The sequence below is a fragment of the Salmo salar genome, chromosome ssa16 (assembly GCF_905237065.1).
Source record: "Salmo salar chromosome ssa16, Ssal_v3.1, whole genome shotgun sequence".
Classification (NCBI taxonomy): Eukaryota; Metazoa; Chordata; class Actinopteri; order Salmoniformes; family Salmonidae; genus Salmo; species Salmo salar.
Genome location: NC_059457.1, coordinates 86265382 through 86287959, shown reverse-complemented (window position 1 = coordinate 86287959; position 22578 = coordinate 86265382). Strand labels below are relative to the sequence as shown.

The following is a 22578-nucleotide window of genomic DNA, read 5'->3' as shown; positions in this document are numbered from 1 at the left end:
TGTAAAGGCAGGGCTGTATCTCTGCATGCGGCATCCTGTTGTGTAGGTGGCCCTTTTAGTTATGGAACCTTGTAAAGGCAGGGCTGTATCTCTGCATGCGGCATCCTGTTGTGTAGGTGGCCCTTTTAGTTATGGAACCTTGTAAAGGCAGGGCTGTATCTCTGCATGCGGCATCCTGTTGTGTAGGTGGCCCTTTTAGTTATGGAACCTTGTAAAGGCAGGGCTGTATCTCTGCATGCGGCATCCTGTTGTGTAGGTGGCCCTTTTAGTTATGGAACCTTGTAAAGGCAGGGCTGTATCTCTGCATGCGGCATCCTGTTGTGTAGGTGGCCCTTTTAGTTATGGAACCTTGTAAAGGCAGGGCTGTATCTCTGCATGCGGCATCCTGTTGTGTAGGTGGCCCTTTTAGTTATGGAACCTTGTAAAGGCAGGGCTGTATCTCTGCATGCGGCATCCTGTTGTGTAGGTGGCCCTTTTAGTTATGGAACCTTGTAAAGGCAGGGCTGTATCTCTGCATGCGGCATCCTGTTGTGTAGGTGGCCCTTTTAGTTATGGAACCTTGTAAAGGCAGGGCTGTATCTCTGCATGCGGCATCCTGTTGTGTAGGTGGCCCTTTTAGTTATGGAACCTTGTAAAGGCAGGGCTGTATCTCTGCATGCGGCATCCTGTTGTGTAGGTGGCCCTTTTAGTTATGGAACCTTGTAAAGGCGGGGCTGTATCTCTGCATGCGGCATCCTGTTGTGTAGGTGGCCCTTTTAGTTATGGAACCTTGTAAAGGCAGGGCTGTATCTCTGCATGCGGCATCCTGTTGTGTAGGTGGCCCTTTTAGTTATGGAACCTTGTAAAGGCAGGGCTGTATCTCTGCATGCGGCATCCTGTTGTGTAGGTGGCCCTTTTAGTTATGGAACCTTGTAAAGGCAGGGCTGTATCTCTGCATGCGGCATCCTGTTGTGTAGGTGGCCCTTTTAGTTATGGAACCTTGTAAAGGCAGGGCTGTATCTCTGCATGCGGCATCCTGTTGTGTAGGTGGCCCTTTTAGTTATGGAACCTTGTAAAGGCAGGGCTGTATCTCTGCATGCGGCATCCTGTTGTGTAGGTGGCCCTTTTAGTTATGGAACCTTGTAAAGGCAGGGCTGTATCTCTGCATGCGGCATCCTGTTGTGTAGGTGGCCCTTTTAGTTATGGAACCTTGTAAAGGCAGGGGCTGTATCTCTGCATGCGGCATCCTGTTGTGTAGGTGGCCCTTTTAGTTATGGAACCTTGTAAAGGCAGGGCTGTATCTCTGCATGCGGCATCCTGTTGTGTAGGTGGCCCTTTTAGTTATGGAACCTTGTAAAGGCAGGGCTGTTTTCTTGTGTTTATGGGACCTTCCATCTTTTTCACATTAGTTTTGAAATAGCAGAGTGAGCAAGGAAGTTAAATTAAAACAAGCATTTCTAATTGCACAAGTTCAGGTAGTCTCTCTCTGTTTCAGTTCCTTTTTCTTCCGTTTGGTGTGAATATAACCCAGGACAAATAAGTGTCTAGACTAGTGGTTCTGTGTCTCTATGGCCTAGTGGTGGTCATCTCAAGGACCAGGACCAGGACCAGGACAGACTAGTGGTTCTGTGTCTCTATGGCCTAGTGGTGGTCATCTCAAGGACCAGGACCAGGACCAGGACAGACTAGTGGTTCTGTGTCTCTATGGCCTAGTGGGGGTCATCTCAAGGACCAGGACCAGGACCAGGACAGACTAGTGGTTCTGTGTCTCTATGGCCTAGTGGTGGTCATCTCAAGGACCAGGACCAGGACCAGGACAGACTAGTGGTTCTGTGTCTCTATGGCCTAGTGGGGGTCATCTCAAGGACCAGGACCAGGACCAGGACAGACTAGTGGTTCTGTGTCTCTATGGCCTAGTGGGGGTGGTCATCTCAAGGACCAGGACCAGGACCAGGACAGACTAGTGGTTCTGTGTCTCTATGGCCTAGTGGTGGTCATCTCAAGGACCAGGACCAGGACCAGGACAGACTAGTGGTTCTGTGTCTCTATGGCCTAGTGGTGGTCATCTCAAGGACCAGGACCAGGACAGGCTCTGGGGCTACTCAGCCGGATATGGCTCCTGTCTCGGTCTCCGGCTCTCCTGTCTCAGTCTCCAGCTCTCCGGCTCTCCTGTCTCAGTCTCCGGCTCTCCAGCTCTCCTGTCTCAGTCTCCGGCTCTCCTGTCTCAGTCTCCGGCTCTCCTGTCTCAGTCTCCGGCTCTCCTGTCTCAGTCTCCGGCTCTCCTGTCTCAGTCTCCGGCTCTCCTGTCTCAGTCTCCGGCTCTCCTGTCTCAGTCTCCGGGTCTCCAGCTCTCCTGTCTCAGTCTCCGGCTCTCCTGTCTCAGTCTCCGGGTCTCCGGCTCTCCTGTCTCAGTCTCCGGCTCTCCTGTCTCAGTCTCCGGGTCTCCAGCTCTCCTGTCTCAGTCTCCGGCTCTCCTGTCTCAGTCTCCGGGTCTCCAGCTCTCCAGTCTCAGTCTCCGGGTCTCCAGCTCTCCAGTCTCAGTCTCCGGCTCTCCTGTCTCAGTCTCCGGCTCTCCTGTCTCAGTCTCCGGGTCTCCGGCTCTCCTGTCTCAGTCTCCGGCTCTCCTGTCTCAGTCTCCGGCTCTCCTGTCTCAGTCTCCGGGTCTCCGGCTCTCCTGTCTCAGTCTCCGGCTCTCCTGTCTCAGTCTCCGGGTCTCCGGCTCTCCTGTCTCAGTCTCCGGCTCTCCTGTCTCAGTCTCCGGCTCTCCTGTCTCAGTCTCCGGCTCTCCTGTCTCAGTCTCCGGCTCTCCTGTCTCAGTCTCCGGCTCTCCTGTCTCAGTCTCCGGCTCTCCTGTCTCAGTCTCCGGCTCTCCTGTCTCAGTCTCCGGCTCTCCTGTCTCAGTCTCCGGGTCTCCAGCTCTCCTGTCTCAGTCTCCGGGTCTCCAGCTCTCCTGTCTCAGTCTCCGGGTCTCCAGCTCTCCAGTCTCAGTCTCCGGGTCTCCAGCTCTCCAGTCTCAGTCTCCGGCTCTCCTGTCTCAGTCTCCGGGTCTCCGGCTCTCCTGTCTCAGTCTCCGGCTCTCCTGTCTCAGTCTCCGGCTCTCCTGTCTCAGTCTCCAGCTCCTGTCTCAGTCTCCAGCTCCTGTCTCAGTCTCCAGCTCCTGTCTCAGTCTCTGGCCCAGGAATGGTATTGGTAACATCATCTAAAGCAACAGGACAAGCTGTGCGGCTACCCAGCCTGCTCCTCCCGTCCCGGGTCCCGTCCCGTTTGAAGGGGGCGTCCTCCCCGGTTCGGACCACGCTGGAGAAAGAGGCGCTGACCTGAACCCTCAACATCTTCATCACCCTCCTCTTGTAACCTTTACAGGCAAAGAAGTAGACAAAGGGGTCCAGGCAGCAGTTGAGGTTCATGAGACACACTGTGAAGTGTAGAGACATCTGAAGGGATGGGAGAGAGGGGTTAGTGGAGGAGTCGCTCACACGTAAATACACAATCTGAAGGGATGGGAGAGAGGGGTTAGTGGAGGAGTCGCTCACACGTAAATACACAATCTCATGGTCAACACACACACACACACACACACACACACACACACACACACACACACACACAAAAATACAATGATTTTAACAGATAGGCCTATGTTTGTGTGTCAGTGGAGGCTGGTAGAAGGTGCTGTAGGAGGAAGGGCTCGTTGTAATGAATGGAATTCATGGAACACATCAAAAAGATGGGAACCACGTTTGACTCGTTCCATTTATTCCATTCCAGCCATTACAATAATCCCATCCTCCTATAGCTGCTCCCACCAGCCTCCACTGGTGTGGAGATAACTACCTGAAAGGCCTGTAGCTCGGTACAGTCTGGTGTGTATCTCAGCTTTCGGATCATATACTGCAGGATGTTGATGTGATAGGGACTGAAACACACTACAAACACCAACACTACCCCTGCTATCACCCCCGTCGCCTTCTGGCTCCTCAATGACCTGTGACCTCGCCCACCGACCCCACTTCTCGTCACCAGCCGCAGCTTCCAAAGCAACACCAAGTAGCAACACAGGATGGTTGCAACGGGAATGCCGTATCCCATGACGACGGCTCCAATGAGGACGTAGGGGAGTCCCTCCACGGCCCCGTTCTCAAAGTTGGGGTACTCCATGCAGGTGGTGGTCCCGTCCGGCTCGGCCCGGGTCATGGTCACGGAGAGGAGGGGTAACGTCTGGACCAGGACTAGAACCCACACCCCTACGCAGACGTAGCGGACGGTCCGGGCCCGGCAGAACCTGGTGTAACGTAGAGGGAGAACCACGGCTACGAAGCGGTCTACGGCCAGGCAGGTCATGAAGTTGACCCCTGCGTAGGTGTTGACGTAGAACAGAAGGGCGGTGACCCGACACAGGGTCTCCCCCAGGGGCCAGTGGAAACCTAGAGGCAGAGGCAGGGAGACTGAAAGATTACCAAGAGAGGTTAGTCCACTTCTGGAACATAACAAGAGGCCAGGGCTACAGGGATCTGTCTCTCAGGAAAAAGTGTCTGTATGGATATTATCCACCTACATTTAAAAACTTACAGTGCCTTCAGAAAGTATTCACACCCAGTGGTGGAAAAAGTACCCAATTGTCATACTTGTGTAAAAGTAAAGATACCTTAATAGAAAATTACTCAAATTAAAGGCACCTAGTAAAATACTACTTGAGTAAAAGTCTAACACTATTTGGTTTTAAAAATACTTAAATATCAAAACTATAAATGATTTCAAATTCCTTATATTAAGCAAACCAGACGACATAATTTTCTTGTTTTTATTTATTTACAGAAACCCAGGAGGACACTCCAACACTCAGACACCATTTACAGATAACCAGGAGCACACTCCAACACTCAGACACCATTTACAGATAACCAGGAGCACACTCCAACACTCAGACACCATTTACAGATAACCAGGAGGACACTCCAACACTGACACCATTTACAGATAACCAGGAGCACACTCCAACACTCAGACACCATTTACAGATAACCAGGAGCACACTCCAACACTCAGACACCATTTACAGATAACCAGGAGCACACTCCAACACTCAGACACCATTTACAGATAACCAGGAGCACACTCCAACACTCAGACACCATTTACAGATAACCAGGAGCACACTCCAACACTCAGACACCATTTACAGATAACCAGGAGCACACTCCAACACTCAGACACCATTTACAGATAACCAGGAGCACACTCCAACACTCAGACACCATTTACAGATAACCAGGAGCACACTCCAACACTCAGACACCATTTACAGATAACCAGGAGCACACTCCAACACTCAGACACCATTTACAGATAACCAGGAGGACACTCCAACACTGACACCATTTACAGATAACCAGGAGCACACTCCAACACTCAGACACCATTTACAGAAACCCAGGAGGACACTCCAACACTCAGACACCATTTACAGATAACCAGGAGCACACTCCAACACTCAGACACCATTTACAGATAACCAGGAGCACACTCCAACACTCAGACACCATTTACAGATAACCAGGAGCACACTCCAACACTCAGACACCATTTACAGATAACCAGGAGCACACTCAGACACCATTTACAGATAACCAGGAGCACACTCCAACACTCAGACACCATTTACAGATAACCAGGAGCACACTCCAACACTCAGACACCATTTACAGTTAACCAGGAGCACACTCCAACACTCAGACACCATTTACAGATAACCAGGAGGACACTCCAACACTGACACCATTTACAGATAACCAGGAGCACACTCCAACACTCAGACACCATTTACAGAAACCCAGGAGGACACTCCAACACTCAGACACCATTTACAGATAACCAGGAGCACACTCCAACACTCAGACACCATTTACAGATAACCAGGAGCACACTCCAACACTCAGACACCATTTACAGATAACCAGGAGCACACTCCAACACTCAGACACCATTTACAGATAACCAGGAGCACACTCAGACACCATTTACAGATAACCAGGAGGACACTCCAACACTCAGACACCATTTACAGATAACCAGGAGCACACTCAGACACCATTTACAGATAACCAGGAGCACACTCAGACACCATTTACAGATAACCAGGAGCACACGCAGACACCATTTACAGATAACCAGGAGGACACTCCAACACACAGACACCATTTACAGAAACCCAGGAGGACACTCCAACACTCAGACACCATTTACAGATAACCAGGAGCACACTCCAACACTCAGACACCATTTACAGATAACCAGGAGCACACTCAGACACCATTTACAGATAACCAGGAGCACACTCCAACACTCAGACACCATTTACAGAAAGCCAGCAGGACACTCCAACACTCAGACACCATTTACAGAAAGCCAGCAGGACACTCCAACACTCAGACACCATTTACAGAAAGCCAGCAGGACACTCCAACACTCAGACACCATTTACAGATAACCAGGACCACACTCCAACACTCAGACACCATTTACAGATAACCAGGAGCACACTCCAACACTCAGACACCATTTACAGAAACCCAGGAGGACACTCCAACACTCAGACACCATTTACAGATAACCAGGAGCACACTCAGACACCATTTACAGATAACCAGGAGCACACTCCAACACTCAGACACCATTTACAGATAACCAGGAGCACACTCCAACACTCAGACACCATTTACAGATAACCAGGAGCACACTCAGACACCATTTACAGATAACCAGGAGGACACTCCAACACTCAGACACCATTTACAGATAACCAGGAGCACACTCAGACACCATTTACAGATAACCAGGAGCACACGCAGACACCATTTACAGATAACCAGGAGGACACTCCAACACTCAGACACCATTTACAGATAACCAGGAGCACACTCCAACGCTCAGACACCATTTACAGATAACCAGGAGCACACTCAGACACCATTTACAGATAACCAGGTGGACACTCCAACACTCAGACACCATTTACAGATAACCAGGAGCACACTCAGACACCATTTACAGATAACCAGGAGCACACTCCAACACTCAGACACCATTTACAGATAACCAGGAGCACACTCCAACACTCAGACACCATTTACAGATAACCAGGAGCACACTCAGACACCATTTACAGATAACCAGGAGGACACTCCAACACTCAGACACCATTTACAGATAACCAGGAGCACACTCAGACACCATTTACAGATAACCAGGAGCACACGCAGACACCATTTACAGATAACCAGGAGGACACTCCAACACTCAGACACCATTTACAGAAACCCAGGAGGACACTCCAACACTCAGACACCATTTACAGATAACCAGGAGCACACTCCAACGCTCAGACACCATTTACAGATAACCAGGAGCACACTCAGACACCATTTACAGATAACCAGGTGGACACTCCAACACTCAGACACCATTTACAGATAACCAGGAGCACACTCAGACACCATTTACAGATAACCAGGAGCACACTCCAACACTCAGACACCATTTACAGAAAGCCAGCAGGACACTCCAACACTCAGACACCATTTACAGAAAGCCAGCAGGACACTCCAACACTCAGACACCATTTACAGATAACCAGGTGGACACTCCAACACTCAGACACAATTTACAGATAACCAGGAGCACACTCCAACACTCAGACACCATTTACAGATAACCAGCAGGACACTCCAACACTCAGACACCATTTACAGAAAGCCAGCAGGACACTCCAACACTCAGACACCATTTACAGAAAGCCAGCAGGACACTCCAACACTCAGACACCATTTACAGATAACCAGGACCACACTCCAACACTCAGACACCATTTACAAACAAAGCATTTGTGTTTAGTGAGTCCACCAGATCAGAGGCAGTAGGGAGGACAAGGGATGTTATCTTGATAAATGTGTGAATTGGACACTTGTCATATCCTGCTAAGAATTCAAAATGTAACTAGTACTTTCAGGTGTCAGGGAAAATATATGGAGTAAAAGCGACATTATTTTCTTGAGGAATCTGGTGAAGTAAAAGTTGTAAAAAAAGAATAAGTAAAGTACAGATACAAAACAAACAGACTTAAGTAGTACTTGAAAGTATTTTTACTTACAGCAAGTACTGTTCACACCCCTTTACTTTTCCCACATTTTATTGTGTTACAGCCTGAATGCAATATGGATTACATTTTGTCACTGTGGAATTTAGTTTAGAAATTTTGGGAGAAATTCTTTTAAAGCTGAAATGTCTTGAGTCAATAAGTATTCAGCCCCTTTGTTAAGGCAAGCCTAAATAAGTTCAGGAGTAAAAATGTGCTTAACAAATCACATAATAAGTTGCATGGACTCATTCCATGTTCAATAATAGTGGTTAACATAATTTTTGAATGACTACCCCACCTCTGTACCCCACACATACAATTATTTGTAAGGTCCCTCAATCGAGTAATACATTTCAAGCACAGATTCGACCACAAAGACCGGGCAAGTTTTTTCAATGAAATTGAATATTCCTTTGAGCATGGTGAAGTTATTAATTACACTTTGCATGGTTAATCGATACACCCAGTCACTACAAAGATTCAGGCATCCTTCCTAACTCAGTTGCCGGAGAGGAAGGAAACCGCTCAGGGATTTCATCATGATGCCAATGGTGACTTTGAAATAGTTACAGAGTATAATGGTTGTGATATGAGAACTAAGGATGGATCAACAACATTGTAGTTACTCCACAATACTAACTTAAATGACAGAGTGAAAAGGAAGCCTGTATTCCAAAACATGCATCCTGTTTGCAGCAAGGCACTTAAGTAATACTGAAAAACAAAGTCCTGAATATAAAGTGTTAAGTTTAGGGCAAATCCAACACAACACATCACGGAGTACCACTCTTCATATTTTCAAGCATGGTGGTGGCTGCATCATGTTATGGGTATGCTTGTCATCGACAATGACAAGGGAATTTTTTAGGATAAAAAGAAACGGAATAGAGCTATAAACACAGGCAAAATCCTAGAGGAAAGCAGACTGAACCAGGTTTTCCAACAGACACTGGGAGACAAATTCACCTTTCAGCAGGACAATAACCTAAAACACAAGTCCAAATATACACTGGAGTTGCTTACCAAGAAGACATTGACTGTTCCTGAGTGGCATAGTTACCATTTTAACTTAAATTGGCTTGAAAATCTATGGCAAGACTTGAAAATGTCTGTCTATCAATTTGACCGTTTTTCTTTTTTTAAAGAATTTTAAAAAGAATAATGTGCAAAGCTCTTAGAGATTTACCCAGAAAGATCACTGCCAAAGGTGCTTCTACAAAGTATTGACTCACGGGTTTGAATACTTATGCAAATTAGATATTTCTAAGAGTTCATTTTCAATACATTTGCAAAAATGTCAAAACATGTTTTCACTTTCATTATAGAGTATTGTGTGTATTTTAATTCAGGCTGTAACAACAAAATGTGTAAGAAGTCAAGGGGCATGAACACTTTCTGAAGGCACTGTATAATTTCTACATACCTACTATCTGCTTTTAGTTGTTTGTTTTAAACTACTTCAAAACAATTTTTAAACGGATGTGGCCCACGGGCCAGCATTTGAGTATCACTGACCTAGGGCGTCGTAGTGGAGTATCACTGACCTAGGGCGTAAGTAGTGGGAGTATCACTGACCTAGGGCGTAAGTAGTGGGAGTATCACTGACCTAGGGCGTAAGTAGTGGAGTATCACTGACCTAGGGCATAAGTAGTGGTAGTATCACTGACCTAGGGCGTCGTAGTGGAGTATCACTGACCTAGGGCGTCGTAGTGGAGTATCACTGACCTAGGGCGTCGTAGTGGAGTATCACTGACCTAGGGCGTCGTAGTGGAGTATCACTGACCTAGGGGCGTAAGTAGTGGAGTATCACTGACCTAGGGGCGTAAGTAGTGGGAGTATCACTGACCTAGGGGCGTAAGTAGTGGGAGTATCACTGACCTAGGGCGTAAGTAGTGGGAGTATCACTGACCTAGGGCGTAAGTAGTGGGAGTATCACTGACCTAGGGCGTAAGTAGTGGGAGTATCACTGACCTAGGGCGTAAGTAGTGGGAGTATCACTGACCTAGGGCGTAAGTAGTGGAGTATCACTGACCTAGGGCGTCGTAGTGGAGTATCACTGACCTAGGGCGTCGTAGTGGAGTATCACTGACCTAGGGCGTCGTAGTGGAGTATCACTGACCTAGGGCGTCGTAGTGGAGTATCACTGACCTAGGGCGTAAGTAGTGGGAGTATCACTGACCTAGGGCCTAAGTAGTGGAGTATCACTGACCTAGGGCCTAAGTAGTGGGAGGATCACTGACCTAGGGCCTAAGTGGTGGAGGATCACTGACCTAGGGCCTAAGTGGTGGAGGATCACTGACCTAGGGCCTAAGTGGTGGAGGATCACTGACCTAGGGCCTAAGTGGTGGGAGTATCACTGACCTAGGGCCTAAGTGGTGGGAGTATCACTGACCTAGGGCCTAAGTGGTGGGAGTATCACTGACCTAGGGCCTAAGTGGTGGGAGTATCACTGACCTAGGGCCTAAGTGGTGGGAGTATCACTGACCTAGGGCCTAAGTGGTGGGAGTATCACTGACCTAGGGCCTAAGTGGTGGGAGTATCACTGACCTAGGGCCTAAGTGGTGGGAGTATCACTGACCTAGGGCCTAAGTGGTGGGAGTATCACTGACCTAGGGCCTAAGTGGTGGGAGTATCACTGACCTAGGGCCTAAGTGGTGGGAGTATCACTGACCTAGGGCCTAAGTGGTGGGAGTATCACTGACCTAGGGCCTAAGTGGTGGGAGTATCACTGACCTAGGGCCTAAGTGGTGGGAGTATCACTGACCTAGGGCGTCGTAGTGGAGTATCACTGACCTAGGGCGTCGTAGTGGAGTATCACTGACCTAGGGCGTAAGTAGTGGGAGTATCACTGACCTAGGGCGTAAGTAGTGGGAGTATCACTGACCTAGGGCGTAAGTAGTGGGAGTATCACTGACCTAGGGCGTAAGTAGTGGGAGTATCACTGACCTAGGGCGTAAGTAGTGGGAGTATCACTGACCTAGGGCGTAAGTAGTGGGAGTATCACTGACCTAGGGCGTAAGTAGTGGGAGTATCACTGACCTAGGGCGTAAGTAGTGGGAGTATCACTGACCTAGGGGCGTAAGTAGTGGGAGTATCACTGACCTAGGGCGTAAGTAGTGGAGTATCACTGACCTAGGGCGTCGTAGTGGAGTATCACTGACCTAGGGGCGTCGTAGTGGAGTATCACTGACCTAGGGCGTCGTAGTGGAGTATCACTGACCTAGGGCGTCGTAGTGGAGTATCACTGACCTAGGGGCGTAAGTAGTGGGAGTATCACTGACCTAGGGCCTAAGTAGTGGAGTATCACTGACCTAGGGCCTAAGTAGTGGGAGGATCACTGACCTAGGGCCTAAGTGGTGGAGGATCACTGACCTAGGGCCTAAGTGGTGGAGGATCACTGACCTAGGGCCTAAGTGGTGGAGGATCACTGACCTAGGGCCTAAGTGGTGGGAGTATCACTGACCTAGGGCCTAAGTGGTGGGAGTATCACTGACCTAGGGCCTAAGTGGTGGGAGTATCACTGACCTAGGGCCTAAGTGGTGGGAGTATCACTGACCTAGGGCCTAAGTGGTGGGAGTATCACTGACCTAGGGCCTAAGTGGTGGGAGTATCACTGACCTAGGGCCTAAGTGGTGGGAGTATCACTGACCTAGGGCCTAAGTGGTGGGAGTATCACTGACCTAGGGCCTAAGTGGTGGGAGTATCACTGACCTAGGGCCTAAGTGGTGGGAGTATCACTGACCTAGGGCCTAAGTGGTGGGAGTATCACTGACCTAGGGCCTAAGTGGTGGGAGTATCACTGACCTAGGGCCTAAGTGGTGGGAGTATCACTGACCTAGGGCGTCGTAGTGGAGTATCACTGACCTAGGGCGTCGTAGTGGAGTATCACTGACCTAGGGCGTCGTAGTGGGAGTATCACTGACCTAGGGCGTCGTAGTGGGAGTATCACTGACCTAGGGCGTAAGTAGTGGGAGTATCACTGACCTAGGGCGTCGTAGTGGAGTATCACTGACCTAGGGCGTAAGTAGTGGGAGTACCACTGACCTAGGGCGTCGTAGTGGAGTATCACTGACCTAGGGCGTCGTAGTGGGAGTATCACTGACCTAGGGCGTAAGTAGTGGGAGTATCACTGACCTAGGGCCTAAGTGGTGGGAGTATCACTGACCTAGGGCGTAAGTGGTGGGAGTATCACTGACCTAGGGCGTAAGTAGTGGGAGTATCACTGACCTAGGGCGTAAGTAGTGGGGTATCACTGACCTAGGGCGGAAGTGGTGGGAGTATCACTGACCTAGGGCGGAAGTGGTGGGAGTACCACTGACCTAGGGCGTAAGTGGTGGGAGTATCACTGACCTAGGGCGTAAGTGGTGGGAGTATCACTGACCTAGGGCGTAGTAGGCTATCCTCAGAGGCAGGGCCAGGGTGAAGAGGACGTCGGAGGCGGCCAGGTTGGCAGAGTAGAGTGTGGTGGAGTTGATCTTGGCCAGGTTGGGTCTGATGACGTGCAGTGCCAGGGCGTTACCTAGGAGGCCGAGCATGAAGACCAGGCTGTAGTGGAGAGACATGAGGACGCGGGCGACGGGGCGGTGGTCGTACAGGTTGGTGCAGACCAGGGAGGAGGAGGTGTTGGAGTGAAGGTTCTGCGTGGAGTTCACACCCTCCAACCACGACATGATGGTTAGTAACAGGAAGTATAAATCTGAAGCACAGCAGATGAGGGTTTGGGTGAAGATGGGTATGCCTCATAAGATTGTGGACACTTGCAGTAGTTTAAAATCAACGGACAAAATAAGAGCAATGTTCCATTTGTCATGCATCATTTGCTCTATAACACTTATGAACGCATGAAATAATTGCAACCCAAAATATACCCACAATTTGTGGGGAAAATTCACTTTCCTGTGAAAAATATCTATGCTTAAACCTGTGTAAACTACATACTGTATTATACAGTGGTGGAAAAAGTACCCAATTGTCATACTGTAGTAAAAGTATAGATACCTTTTTAGTAGAAAGTTACTCAAGTAAAAGTGAAAGTCAGCCAGTAAAATACTTCTTGAGTAAGAGTCTAAAAGTATTTGGTTGTAAATATTCTTAAGTGTCAAAAGTAAAAGTGAAAGTATATATCACTTGTTTAGTGAGTCCTCCAGGCCAGAGGCAGTAGGGATGACCAAGTGTGCTCTTGAAAGTGAGTGAATTTCACCATTTTCCTGTCCTGCTAAGCATTCAAAATGCAATGAGTACTTTGGGTGTCGGAAAATGTTTGGAGTAAAAAGTCCAATATTTTCTTTAGGAATGGAGTTAAGTAAAATTGTCAAAAATATAAAAATTAAAGTACAGAATCTACAAAAAACTACTTAAGTAGTACATTAATGTATTTTTACTTTACACCACTGGTATTATACACTCTCATACCTGTGTAAACGACATACTGTACCATATCTGTGTAAACAACATACTGTACCATACCTGTGTAAACCACATGCTGTATTATACTGTACCATACCTGTGTAAACCACATGCTGTATTAGCCTGTACCATACCTGTGTAAACCACATGCTGTATTATACTGTACCATACCTGTGTAAACCACATGCTGTATTAGCCTGTACCATACCTGTGTAAACCACATGCTGTATTAGCCTGTACCATACCTGTGTAAACCACATACTGTATTAGCCTGTACCATACCTGTGTAAACAACATACTGTACCATACCTGTGTAAACCACATACTGTATTAGCCTGTACCATACCTGTGTAAACCACATACTGTATTAGCCTGTACCATACCTGTGTAAACAACATACTGTACCATACCTGTGTAAACCACATACTGTATTAGCCTGTACCATACCTGTGTAAACCACATACTGTATTAGCCTGTACCATACCTGTGTAAACCACATACTGTATGATACTGTACCATACCTGTGTAAACCACATGCTGTATTATACTGTACCATACCTGTGTAAACCACATACTGTACCATACCTGTGTAAACCACATACTGTATGATACTGTACCATACCTGTGTAAACCACATGCTGTATTATACTGTACCATACCTGTGTAAACCACATGCTGTATTAGCCTGTACCATACCTGTGTAAACCACATACTGTATTATACTGTACCATACCTGTGTAAACCACATGCTGTATTAGCCTGTACCATACCTGTGTAAACCACATACTGTATGATACTGTACCATACCTGTGTAAACGACATACTGTATTAGCCTGTACCATACCTGTGTAAACCACATACTGTATTAGCCTGTACCATACCTGTGTAAACCACATGCTGTATGATACTGTACCATACCTGTGTAAACCACATGCTGTATTAGCCTGTACCATACCTGTGTAAACCACATGCTGTATTAGCCTGTACCATACCTGTGTAAACCACATACTGTATTATACTGTACCATACCTGTGTAAACCACATGCTGTATTAGCCTGTACCATACCTGTGTAAACCACATGCTGTATTAGCCTGTACCATACCTGTGTAAACCACATGCTGTATTAGCCTGTACCATACCTGTGTAAACCACATACTGTATGATACTGTACCATACCTGTGTAAACCACATACTGTATGATACTGTACCATACCTGTGTAAACCACATACTGTATGATACTGTACCATACCTGTGTAAACCACATGCTGTATGATACTGTACCATACCTGTGTAAACCACATGCTGTATGATACTGTACCATACCTGTGTAAACCACATACTGTATGATACTGTACCATACCTGTGTAAACCACATGCTGTATGATACTGTACCATACCTGTGTAAACCACATACTGTATGATACTGTACCATACCTGTGTAAACCACATGCTGTATGATACTGTACCATACCTGTGTAAACCACATGCTGTATTAGCCTGTACCATACCTGTGTAAACCACATGCTGTATGATACTGTACCATACCTGTGTAAACCACATGCTGTATTAGCCTTACATACTGTACTCACCAGATGGAAGTGCTCTTAATTCCCAGTGGTCAGTGATGTTTCAGAAGAGAGGTTGGTGCCCTGTGTGTGGAACAGACTCCAGAGCCATGTGTCAGGTCAGCCAGAGAATGAAACTCAACCAGTAGAGATATATTTCTCTGTTGCATCAGCTACGGCCGACAATGCAGAAGTGTGCAGCTTCTGCCACAGCCTGTACCCAAACACACACTTCATTTCCTGCACTGCAAGCAACCCCTCCCTACATTTATTGTGTGTGTGTGTGTGTGTGTGTGTGTGTGTGTGTGTGTGTGTGTGTGTGTGTGTGTGTGTGTGTGTGTGTGTGTGTGTGTGTGTGTGTGTGTGTGTGTGTGTGTGTGTGTGTGTGTGTGTGTGTGTGTGTGTGCGTCTCTTTGAAATGTATAAAGATGAATTGATTTGATCTACAGGATGAATCATTTTCAGAATGTGTATTCATGTTTGTAGGGTTATCAGGCACTCAAGATAATATCAAGGGCACAAATATGAGTGCAGACTTGTTCTTAAGGTGAACAGTAGAAATTAGAGTAAAGAGGAAGAAGGATATTGACCCAATCGTGACTAGGGCTGGGAATTACCGGGGACCTCGTGGTGTGATGTTACCGGGGGCCTCGTGGTGTGATGTTACCGGGGGCCTCGTGGTGTGACATTATCATCATACTTAGGTGTCGATTTAAAATATGTATTGTGTTTCTTACAATTCTATATGTATTGCAATTCGTTACTGTGATTTTTGCAGAGAGAGAGAGAGAGAGAGAGAAGAGAGAGAGAGACTCCCTATTTAAAAAGGAGAACAAGCTGTGAAGGAAACATACTGTTGTTTTGGTGCAGCTACAGCCAACTAGCAGAAAAATAACACTGTGAAATGAAACTGTATGGATTTATTTCCTCCCATCACTACCAATGACCCTCTCATGACCTCTCTGGGCTGCTATCATGTTCCTCATTCTGACCCTTCAGGTGGAGTTCATTCAAAATGAATCTGACCTCTACTTTTAATAGGAACTGTATTCATACCCTCAGGCTCTCACTATTACTAGTAGTGGTGTTCGTACTGAAATGTGTTTCCGTGTCTGCATCAAACATGGACATATCAGATATGGTTCACTGTATCAGATGTTGCTCATCCTGTGATGCTCATCTCCATTCTGTGTGTGTGTGACCGTGTGTGTGTGGGTGACTGTGCGTGTCCTGGTGTGTGTGTGGGTGACTGTGCGTGTCCTGGTGTGTGGGTGACTGTGTGTGTCCTGGTGTGTGGGTGGGTGACTGTGCGTGTCCTGGTGTGTGTGTGTGTGTGTGCGCGTGTCCTGGTGTGTGTGGGTGACTGTGTGTGTGGGTGACTGTGCGTGTCCTGGTGTGTGTGTGTGTGTGGGTGACTGTGTGTGTGTGTGGGTGACTGTGCGTGTGTGTGTGTGTGTGTGACTGTGTGTGTCCTGGTGTGTGTGTGTGTGGGTGACTGTGCGTGTCCTGGTGTGGGTGACTGTGGGTGTCCTGGTGTGTGTGTGGGTGACTGGCGTGTCCTGGTGTGTGTGTGTGTGTGTGTGTGTCCTGGTGTGTGTGTGTGTGTGTGTGTGTGTGTGTGTAGGTGACTGTGTGTGTGTGTGTGTGTGTGTGTGTGTGTGTGTGTGTGTGGGTGACTGTGCGTGTCCTGGTGTGTGTGTGGGTGACTGTGCGTGTCCTGGTGTGTGTGTGGGTGACTGTGTGTGTGTGTGGGTGACTGTGTGTGTGTGTGTGACTGTGTGTGCCTGGTGTGTGTGTGTGTGTGACTGTGTGTGTCCTGGTGTGTGTGTGTATGAGTGACTGTGCGTGTCCTGGTGTGTGTGTGGGTGACTGTGCGTGTCCTGGTGTGTGTGTGTGTGTGTGTCCTGGTGTGTGTGTGTGTGTGTGTGTGACTGTGTGTGTGTGTGTGTGTGTGTGTGTGTGTGTGGTGACTGTGCGTGTCCTGGTGTGTGTGTGGGTGACTGTGCGTGTCCTGGTGTGTGTGTGGGTGACTGTGCGTGTCCTGGTGTGTGTGTGGGTGACTGTGTGTGTGTGGGTGACTGTGCGTGTCCTGGTGTGTGTGTGTGTGCGTGTCCTGGTGTGTGTGTGTGTGTGTGTGTGTGTGCGTGTCCTGGTGTGTGTGTGTGCGTGACTGTGCGTGTCCTGGTGTGTGTGTGTGTGGGTGTGTGTGGGTGACTGTGCGTGTCCTGGTCTGTGTGGGTGACTGTGCGTGTCCTGGTGTGTGTGGGTGACTGTGTGTGTGTGTGTCCTGGTGTGTGTGACTGTGCGTGTCCTGGTGTGTGTGTGTGTGTGTGTGTGTGTGTGTGTTTACTGTGCGTGTCCTGGTGTGTGTGTGTGACTGTGCGTGTCCTGGTGTGTGTGTCCTGGTGTGTGTGTGTGGGTGACTGTGCGTGTCCTGGTGTGTGTGTGTGGGTGACTGTGGGTGTCCTGGTGTGTGTGTGGGTGACTGTGCGTGTCCTGGTGTGTGTGTGGGTGACTGTGCGTGTCCTGGTGTGTGTGGGGTGACTGTGCGTGTCCTGGTGTGTGTGGGTGACTGTGTGTGTGTGTGTCCTGGTGTGTGTGACTGTGCGTGTCCTGCTGTGTGGGTGACTGTGCGTGTCCTGGTGTGTGTGGGTGACTGTGTGTGTGTGTGTCCTGGTGTGTGTGACTGTGCGTGTCCTGGTGTGTGTGTGGGTGACTGTGCGTGTCCTGGTGTGTGTGTGGGTGTGTGTCCTGGTGTGTGTGTGTGTGTGTGTGTGTGTGAGGTGACTGTGTGTGTGTGTGTGTGTGTGTGTGTGTGTGGGTGACTGTGCGTGTCCTGGTGTGTGTGTGGGTGACTGTGCGTGTCCTGGTGTGTGTGTGTGGGTGCTGTGTGTGTGTGGGTGACTGTGCGTGTCCTGGTGTGTGTGTGTGCGTGTCCTGGTGTGTGTGTGTGTGTGTGTGTGTGTGTCGTGTCCTGGTGTGTGTGTGTGTGCGTGACTGTGCGTGTCCTGGTGTGTGTGTGTGTGGGTGTGTGTGGGTGACTGTGCGTGTCCTGGTCTGTGTGGGTGACTGTGCGTGTCCTGGTGTGTGTGGGTGACTGTGTGTGTGTGTGTCCTGGTGTGTGTGTACTGTGCGTGTCCTGGTGTGTGTGTGTGTGTGTGTGTGTGTGTGTGTGTGTGTGTGTGTGACTGTGCGTGTCCTGGTGTGTGTGTGTGACTGTGCGTGTCCTGGTGTGTGTGTCCTGGTGTGTGTGTGTGGGGTGACTGTGCGTGTCCTGGTGTGTGTGTGTGGGTGACTGTGCGTGTCCTGGTGTGTGTGTGGGTGACTGTGCGTGTCCTGGTGTGTGTGTGTGTGTGTGTGGGTGACTGTGCGTGTCCTGGTCTGTGTGGGTGACTGTGCGTGTCCTGGTGTGTGTGGGTGACTGTGTGTGTCGTGTGTGTCCTGGTGTGTGTGACTGTGCGTGTCCTGGTGTGTGTGTGTGTGTGTGTGTGTGTGTGTGTGTGTGTGTGTGTGACTGTGCGTGTCCTGGTGTGTGTGTGTGTGTGTGTGTGTGTGTGTGTGTGTGACTGTGCGTGTCCTGGTGTGTGTGTGTGTGTGTGTGTGTGTGTGTGTGTGTGTGTGTGTGTGTGACTGTGCGTGTCCTGGTGTGTGTGTATGGGTGACTGTGCGTGTCCTGGTGTGTGTGTGGGTGACTGTGTGTGTCCTGGTGTGTGTGTGTGGGTGACTGTGCGTGTCCTGGTGTGTGTGTGTGGGTGACTGTGCGTGTCCTGGTGTGTGTGTGGGTGACTGTGCGTGTCCTGGTGTGTGTGTGTGAGTGACTGTGCGTGTCCTGGTGTGTGTGTGTGTGTGGGTGACTGTGCGTGTCCTGGTGTGTGTGTGTGTGTGTGTGGGTGACTGTGCGTGTCCTGGTGTGTGTGGGTGACTGTGCGTGTCCTGGTGTGTGTGGGTGACTGTGCGTGTCCTGGTGTGTGTGTGTGTGTGGGTGACTGTGCGTGTCCTGGTGTGTGTGTGTGTGTGTGTGTGGGTGACTGTGCGTGTCCTGGTGTGTGTGTGTGTGTGTGTGTGTGTGTGTGTGTGGGTGACTGTGCGTGTCCTGGTGTGTGTGTGTGTGTGTGTGGGTGACTGTGCGTGTCCTGGTGTGTGTGTGTGTGTGTGTGGGTGACTGTGTGTGTGTGTGTGTGTGTGTGTGTGTGGGTGACTGTGCGTGTCCTGGTGTGTGGGTGACTGTGTGTGTCCTGGTGTGTGGGTGGGTGACTGTGCGTGTCCTGGTGTGTGTGTGTGTGTGCGCGTGTCCTGGTGTGTGTGGGTGACTGTGTGTGTGGGTGACTGTGCGTGTCCTGGTGTGTGTGTGTGGGGTGACTGTGTGTGTGTGTGGGTGACTGTGCGTGTCCTGGTGTGTGTGTGTGTGACTGTGCGTGTCCTGGTGTGTGTGTGTGTGTGGGTGACTGTGCGTGTCCTGGTGTGTGGGTGACTGTGTGTGTCCTGGTGTGTGGGTGGGTGACTGTGCGTGTCCTGGTGTGTGTGTGTGTGTGCGCGTGTCCTGGTGTGTGTGTGTGTGGGTGACTGTGCGTGTCCTGGTGTGTGTGTGTGTGGGTGACTGTGTGTGTGTGTGGGTGACTGTGCGTGTCCTGGTGTGTGTGTGTGTGACTGTGCGTGTCCTGGTGTGTGTGTGTGTGACTGTGCGTGTCCTGGTGTGTGTGTGTGTGTGTGTGTGTGTGTGTGTGTGACTGTGTGTGTGTGTGTGGGTGACTGTACGTGTCCTGGTGTGTGTGACTGTAAGTGTCCTGGTGTGTGTGTGTGTGTGTGGGTGACTGTGCGTGTCCTGGTGTGTGTGTGGGTGACTGTGCGTGTCCTGGTGTGTGTGGGTGACTGTGCGTGTCCTGGTGTGTGTGTGTGTGTGGGTGACTGTGCGTGTCCTGGTGTGTGTGTGTGTGGGGTGACTGTGCGTGTTCTAGTGTGTGTGTGTGTGGGTGACTGTGCGTGTGTGTGTGTGTGTGTGTGTGGGTGACTGTGCGTGTTCTGGTGTGTGTGTGTGTGTGTGGGTGACTGTGCGTGTTCTGGTGTGTGTGTGTGTGTGGGTGACTGTGCGTGTCCTGGTGTGTGGGTGACTGTGTGTCCCCTGGTGTGTGTGTGGGTGACTGTGCGTGTCCTGGTGTGTGGGTGACTGTGTGTGTCCTGGTGTGTGTGTGGGTGACTGTGCGTGTCCTGGTGTGTGTGTGTGTGTGCGCGTGTCCTGGTGTGTGTGGTGCTGTGTGTGTGGGTGACTGTGCGTGTCCTGGTGTGTGTGTGTGGGTGACTGTGTGTGTGTGTGTGGGTGACTGTGCGTGTCCTGGTGTGTGTGTGTGTGACTGTGCGTGTCCTGGTGTGTGTGTGTGTGACTGTGTGTGTCCTGGTGTGTGTGTATGGGTGACTGTGCGTGTCCTGGTGTGTGTGTGTGTGGGTGACTGTGCGTGTCCTGGTGTGTGTGTGTGGGTGACTGTGCGTGTCCTGGTGTGTGTGTGTGGGTGACTGTGCGTGTCCTGGTGTGTGTGTATGGGTGACTGTGCGTGTCCTGGTGTGTGTGTGTGGGTGACTGTGCGTGTCCTGGTGTGTGTGTGGGTGACTGTGCGTGTCCTGGTGTGGGTGGGTGACTGTGCGTGTGTGTGGGTGGGTGGGTGACTGTGTGTGTGTGTGTGTGTGGGTGGGTGACTGTGCGTGTCCTGGTGTGTGTGTGTGTGTGTGTGTAGGTGACTGTGTGTGTGTGTGTGTGTGTGTGTGGGTGACTGTGCGTGTCCTGGTGTGTGTGTGGGTGACTGTGCGTGTCCTGGTGTGTGTGTGGGTGACTGTGTGTGTGTGTGGGTGACTGTGCGTGTGTGTGTGTGTGTGTGACTGTGTGTGTCCTGGTGTGTGTGTGTGTGAGTGACTGTGTGTGTCCTGGTGTGTTGACTGTGGGTGTCCTGGTGTGTGTGTGTGTGTGTGTCCTGGTGTGTGTGTGTGTGTGTGTGTGTGTGTAGGTGACTGTGTGTGTGTGTGTGTGTGTGGGTGACTGTGCGTGTCCTGGTGTGTGTGTGGGTGACTGTGCGTGTCCTGGTGTGTGTGTGTGTGTGTGTGGGTGTGTGTGTGGTTGACTGTGCGTGTCCTGGTGTGTGTGTGTGGGTGACTGTGTGTGTGTGGGTGACTGTGCGTGTCCTGGTGTGTGTGGTGACTGTGCGTGTCCTGGTGTGTGGGTGACTGTGCGTGTCCTGGTGTGTGTGTGTGACTGTGCGTGTCCTGGTGTGCGTGTCCTGGTGTGTGTGTGTGGGTGACTGTGGGTGTCCTGGTGTGTGTGTGGGTGACTGTGCGTGTCCTGGTGTGTGTGTGGGTGACTGTGCGTGTCCTGGTGTGTGTGTGTGAGTGACTGTGCGTGTCCTGGTGTGTGTGTGTGTGTGGGTGACTGTGCGTGTCCTGGTGTGTGTGTGTGGGTGACTGTGCGTGTCCTGGTGTGTGTGGGTGACTGTACGTGTCCTGGTGTGTGTGGGTGACTGTGCGTGTCCTGGTGTGTGTGTGGGTGACTGGGCGTGTCCTGGTGTGTGTGTGTGTGTGGGGTGACTGTGCGTGTCCTGGTGTGTGTGTGTGTGTGTGTGGGTGACTGTGCGTGTCCTGGTGTGTGTGTGTGTGTGTGTGTGGGTGACTGTGCGTGTCCTGGTGTGTGTGTGTGTGTGTGTGTGGGGTGACTGTGTGTGTGTGTGTGTGGGTGACAGTGCGTGTTCTGGTGTGTGTGTGGGTGACTGTGCGTGTCCTGGTGTGTGGGTGACTGTGTGTGTCCTGGTGTGTGGGTGGGTGACTGTGCGTGTCCTGGTGTGTGTGTGTGTGTGCGCGTGTCCTGGTGTGTGTGTGTGTGGGTGACTGTGTGTGTGGGTGACTGTGCGTGTCCTGGTGTGTGTGTGTGTGTGGGTGACTGTGTGTGTGTGTGGGTGACTGTGCGTGTCCTGGTGTGTGTGTGTGGGTGACTGTGCGTGTCCTGGTGTGTGTGTATGGGTGACTGTGTGTGTCCTGGTGTGTGTGTGTGGGTGACTGTGCGTGTCCTGGTGTGTGTGGGTGACTGTGCGTGTCCTGGTGTGTGTGTGTGTGTGGGTGACTGTGCGTGTCCTGGTGTGTGTGTGTGGGTGACTGTGTGTGTGTGTGGGTGACTGTGCGTGTCCTGGTGTGTGTGTGTGTGGACTGTGCGTGTCCTGGTGTGTGTGTGTGTGACTGTGTGTGTCCTGGTGTGTGTGTATGGGTGACTGTGCGTGTCCTGGTGTGTGTGTGTGGGTGACTGTGCGTGTCCTGGTGTGTGTGTGTGGGTGACTGTGCGTGTCCTGGTGTGTGTGTATGGGTGACTGTGCGTGTCCTGGTGTGTGTGTGTGGTTGACTGTGCGTGTCCTGGTGTGTGTGTGTGTGACTGTGCGTGTCCTGGTGTGTGTGTGTGACTGTGCGTGTCCTGGTGTGGGTGGGTGACTGTGCGTGTGTGTGGGTGGGTGGGTGACTGTGTGTG

At 50.2% G+C, this 22578-nt stretch overlaps 2 protein-coding genes across 3 annotated transcripts in view; one reads left to right on the top strand and one right to left on the bottom strand.

Moving 5' to 3' along the window:
• LOC106594731 (ubiquitin-associated domain-containing protein 2) overlaps positions 1 to 22578 on the top strand; it is a 45658-nt gene that overhangs the window by 2201 nt on the left and 20879 nt on the right.
• Positions 2997 to 15309, bottom strand: LOC106594730 (G-protein coupled receptor 183-like). 2 transcript variants are annotated; one of them, XM_045698369.1, is made up of 4 exons: positions 15111 to 15296; positions 12495 to 12768; positions 3814 to 4403; positions 2997 to 3413 (listed from the first exon to the last, which is right to left on the bottom strand). In XM_045698369.1, the coding sequence occupies exons 2-4, from the start codon at positions 12673 to 12675 to the stop codon at positions 3123 to 3125; spliced, it is 1062 nt and encodes a 353-aa protein (XP_045554325.1). In that variant the 5' UTR covers positions 12676 to 12768; positions 15111 to 15296; the 3' UTR covers positions 2997 to 3122. The 2 variants fall into 2 exon arrangements, with proteins under 2 accessions (XP_045554325.1, XP_045554324.1); XM_045698368.1 differs by having other exon boundaries at positions 3002 to 3413; positions 12495 to 12809; positions 15111 to 15309.

What these genes read in the sequence shown, in the direction of transcription:
- LOC106594730 (XM_045698368.1), bottom strand. Translation starts at nt 12,783, where the DNA reads ATGTCGTGGTTGGAGGGTGTGAACTCCACGCAGAACCTTCACTCCAAC. An exon ending in GATAGCCTACTACGCCCTAG is followed by an intron (nt 4,404 to 12,494) that starts GTCAGTGATACT and finishes CTCTGCCTCTAG; the next exon opens with GTTTCCACTGGCCCCTGGGG. An exon ending in CCGAGCTACAGGCCTTTCAG is followed by an intron (nt 3,414 to 3,813) that starts GTAGTTATCTCC and finishes CCATCCCTTCAG; the next exon opens with ATGTCTCTACACTTCACAGT.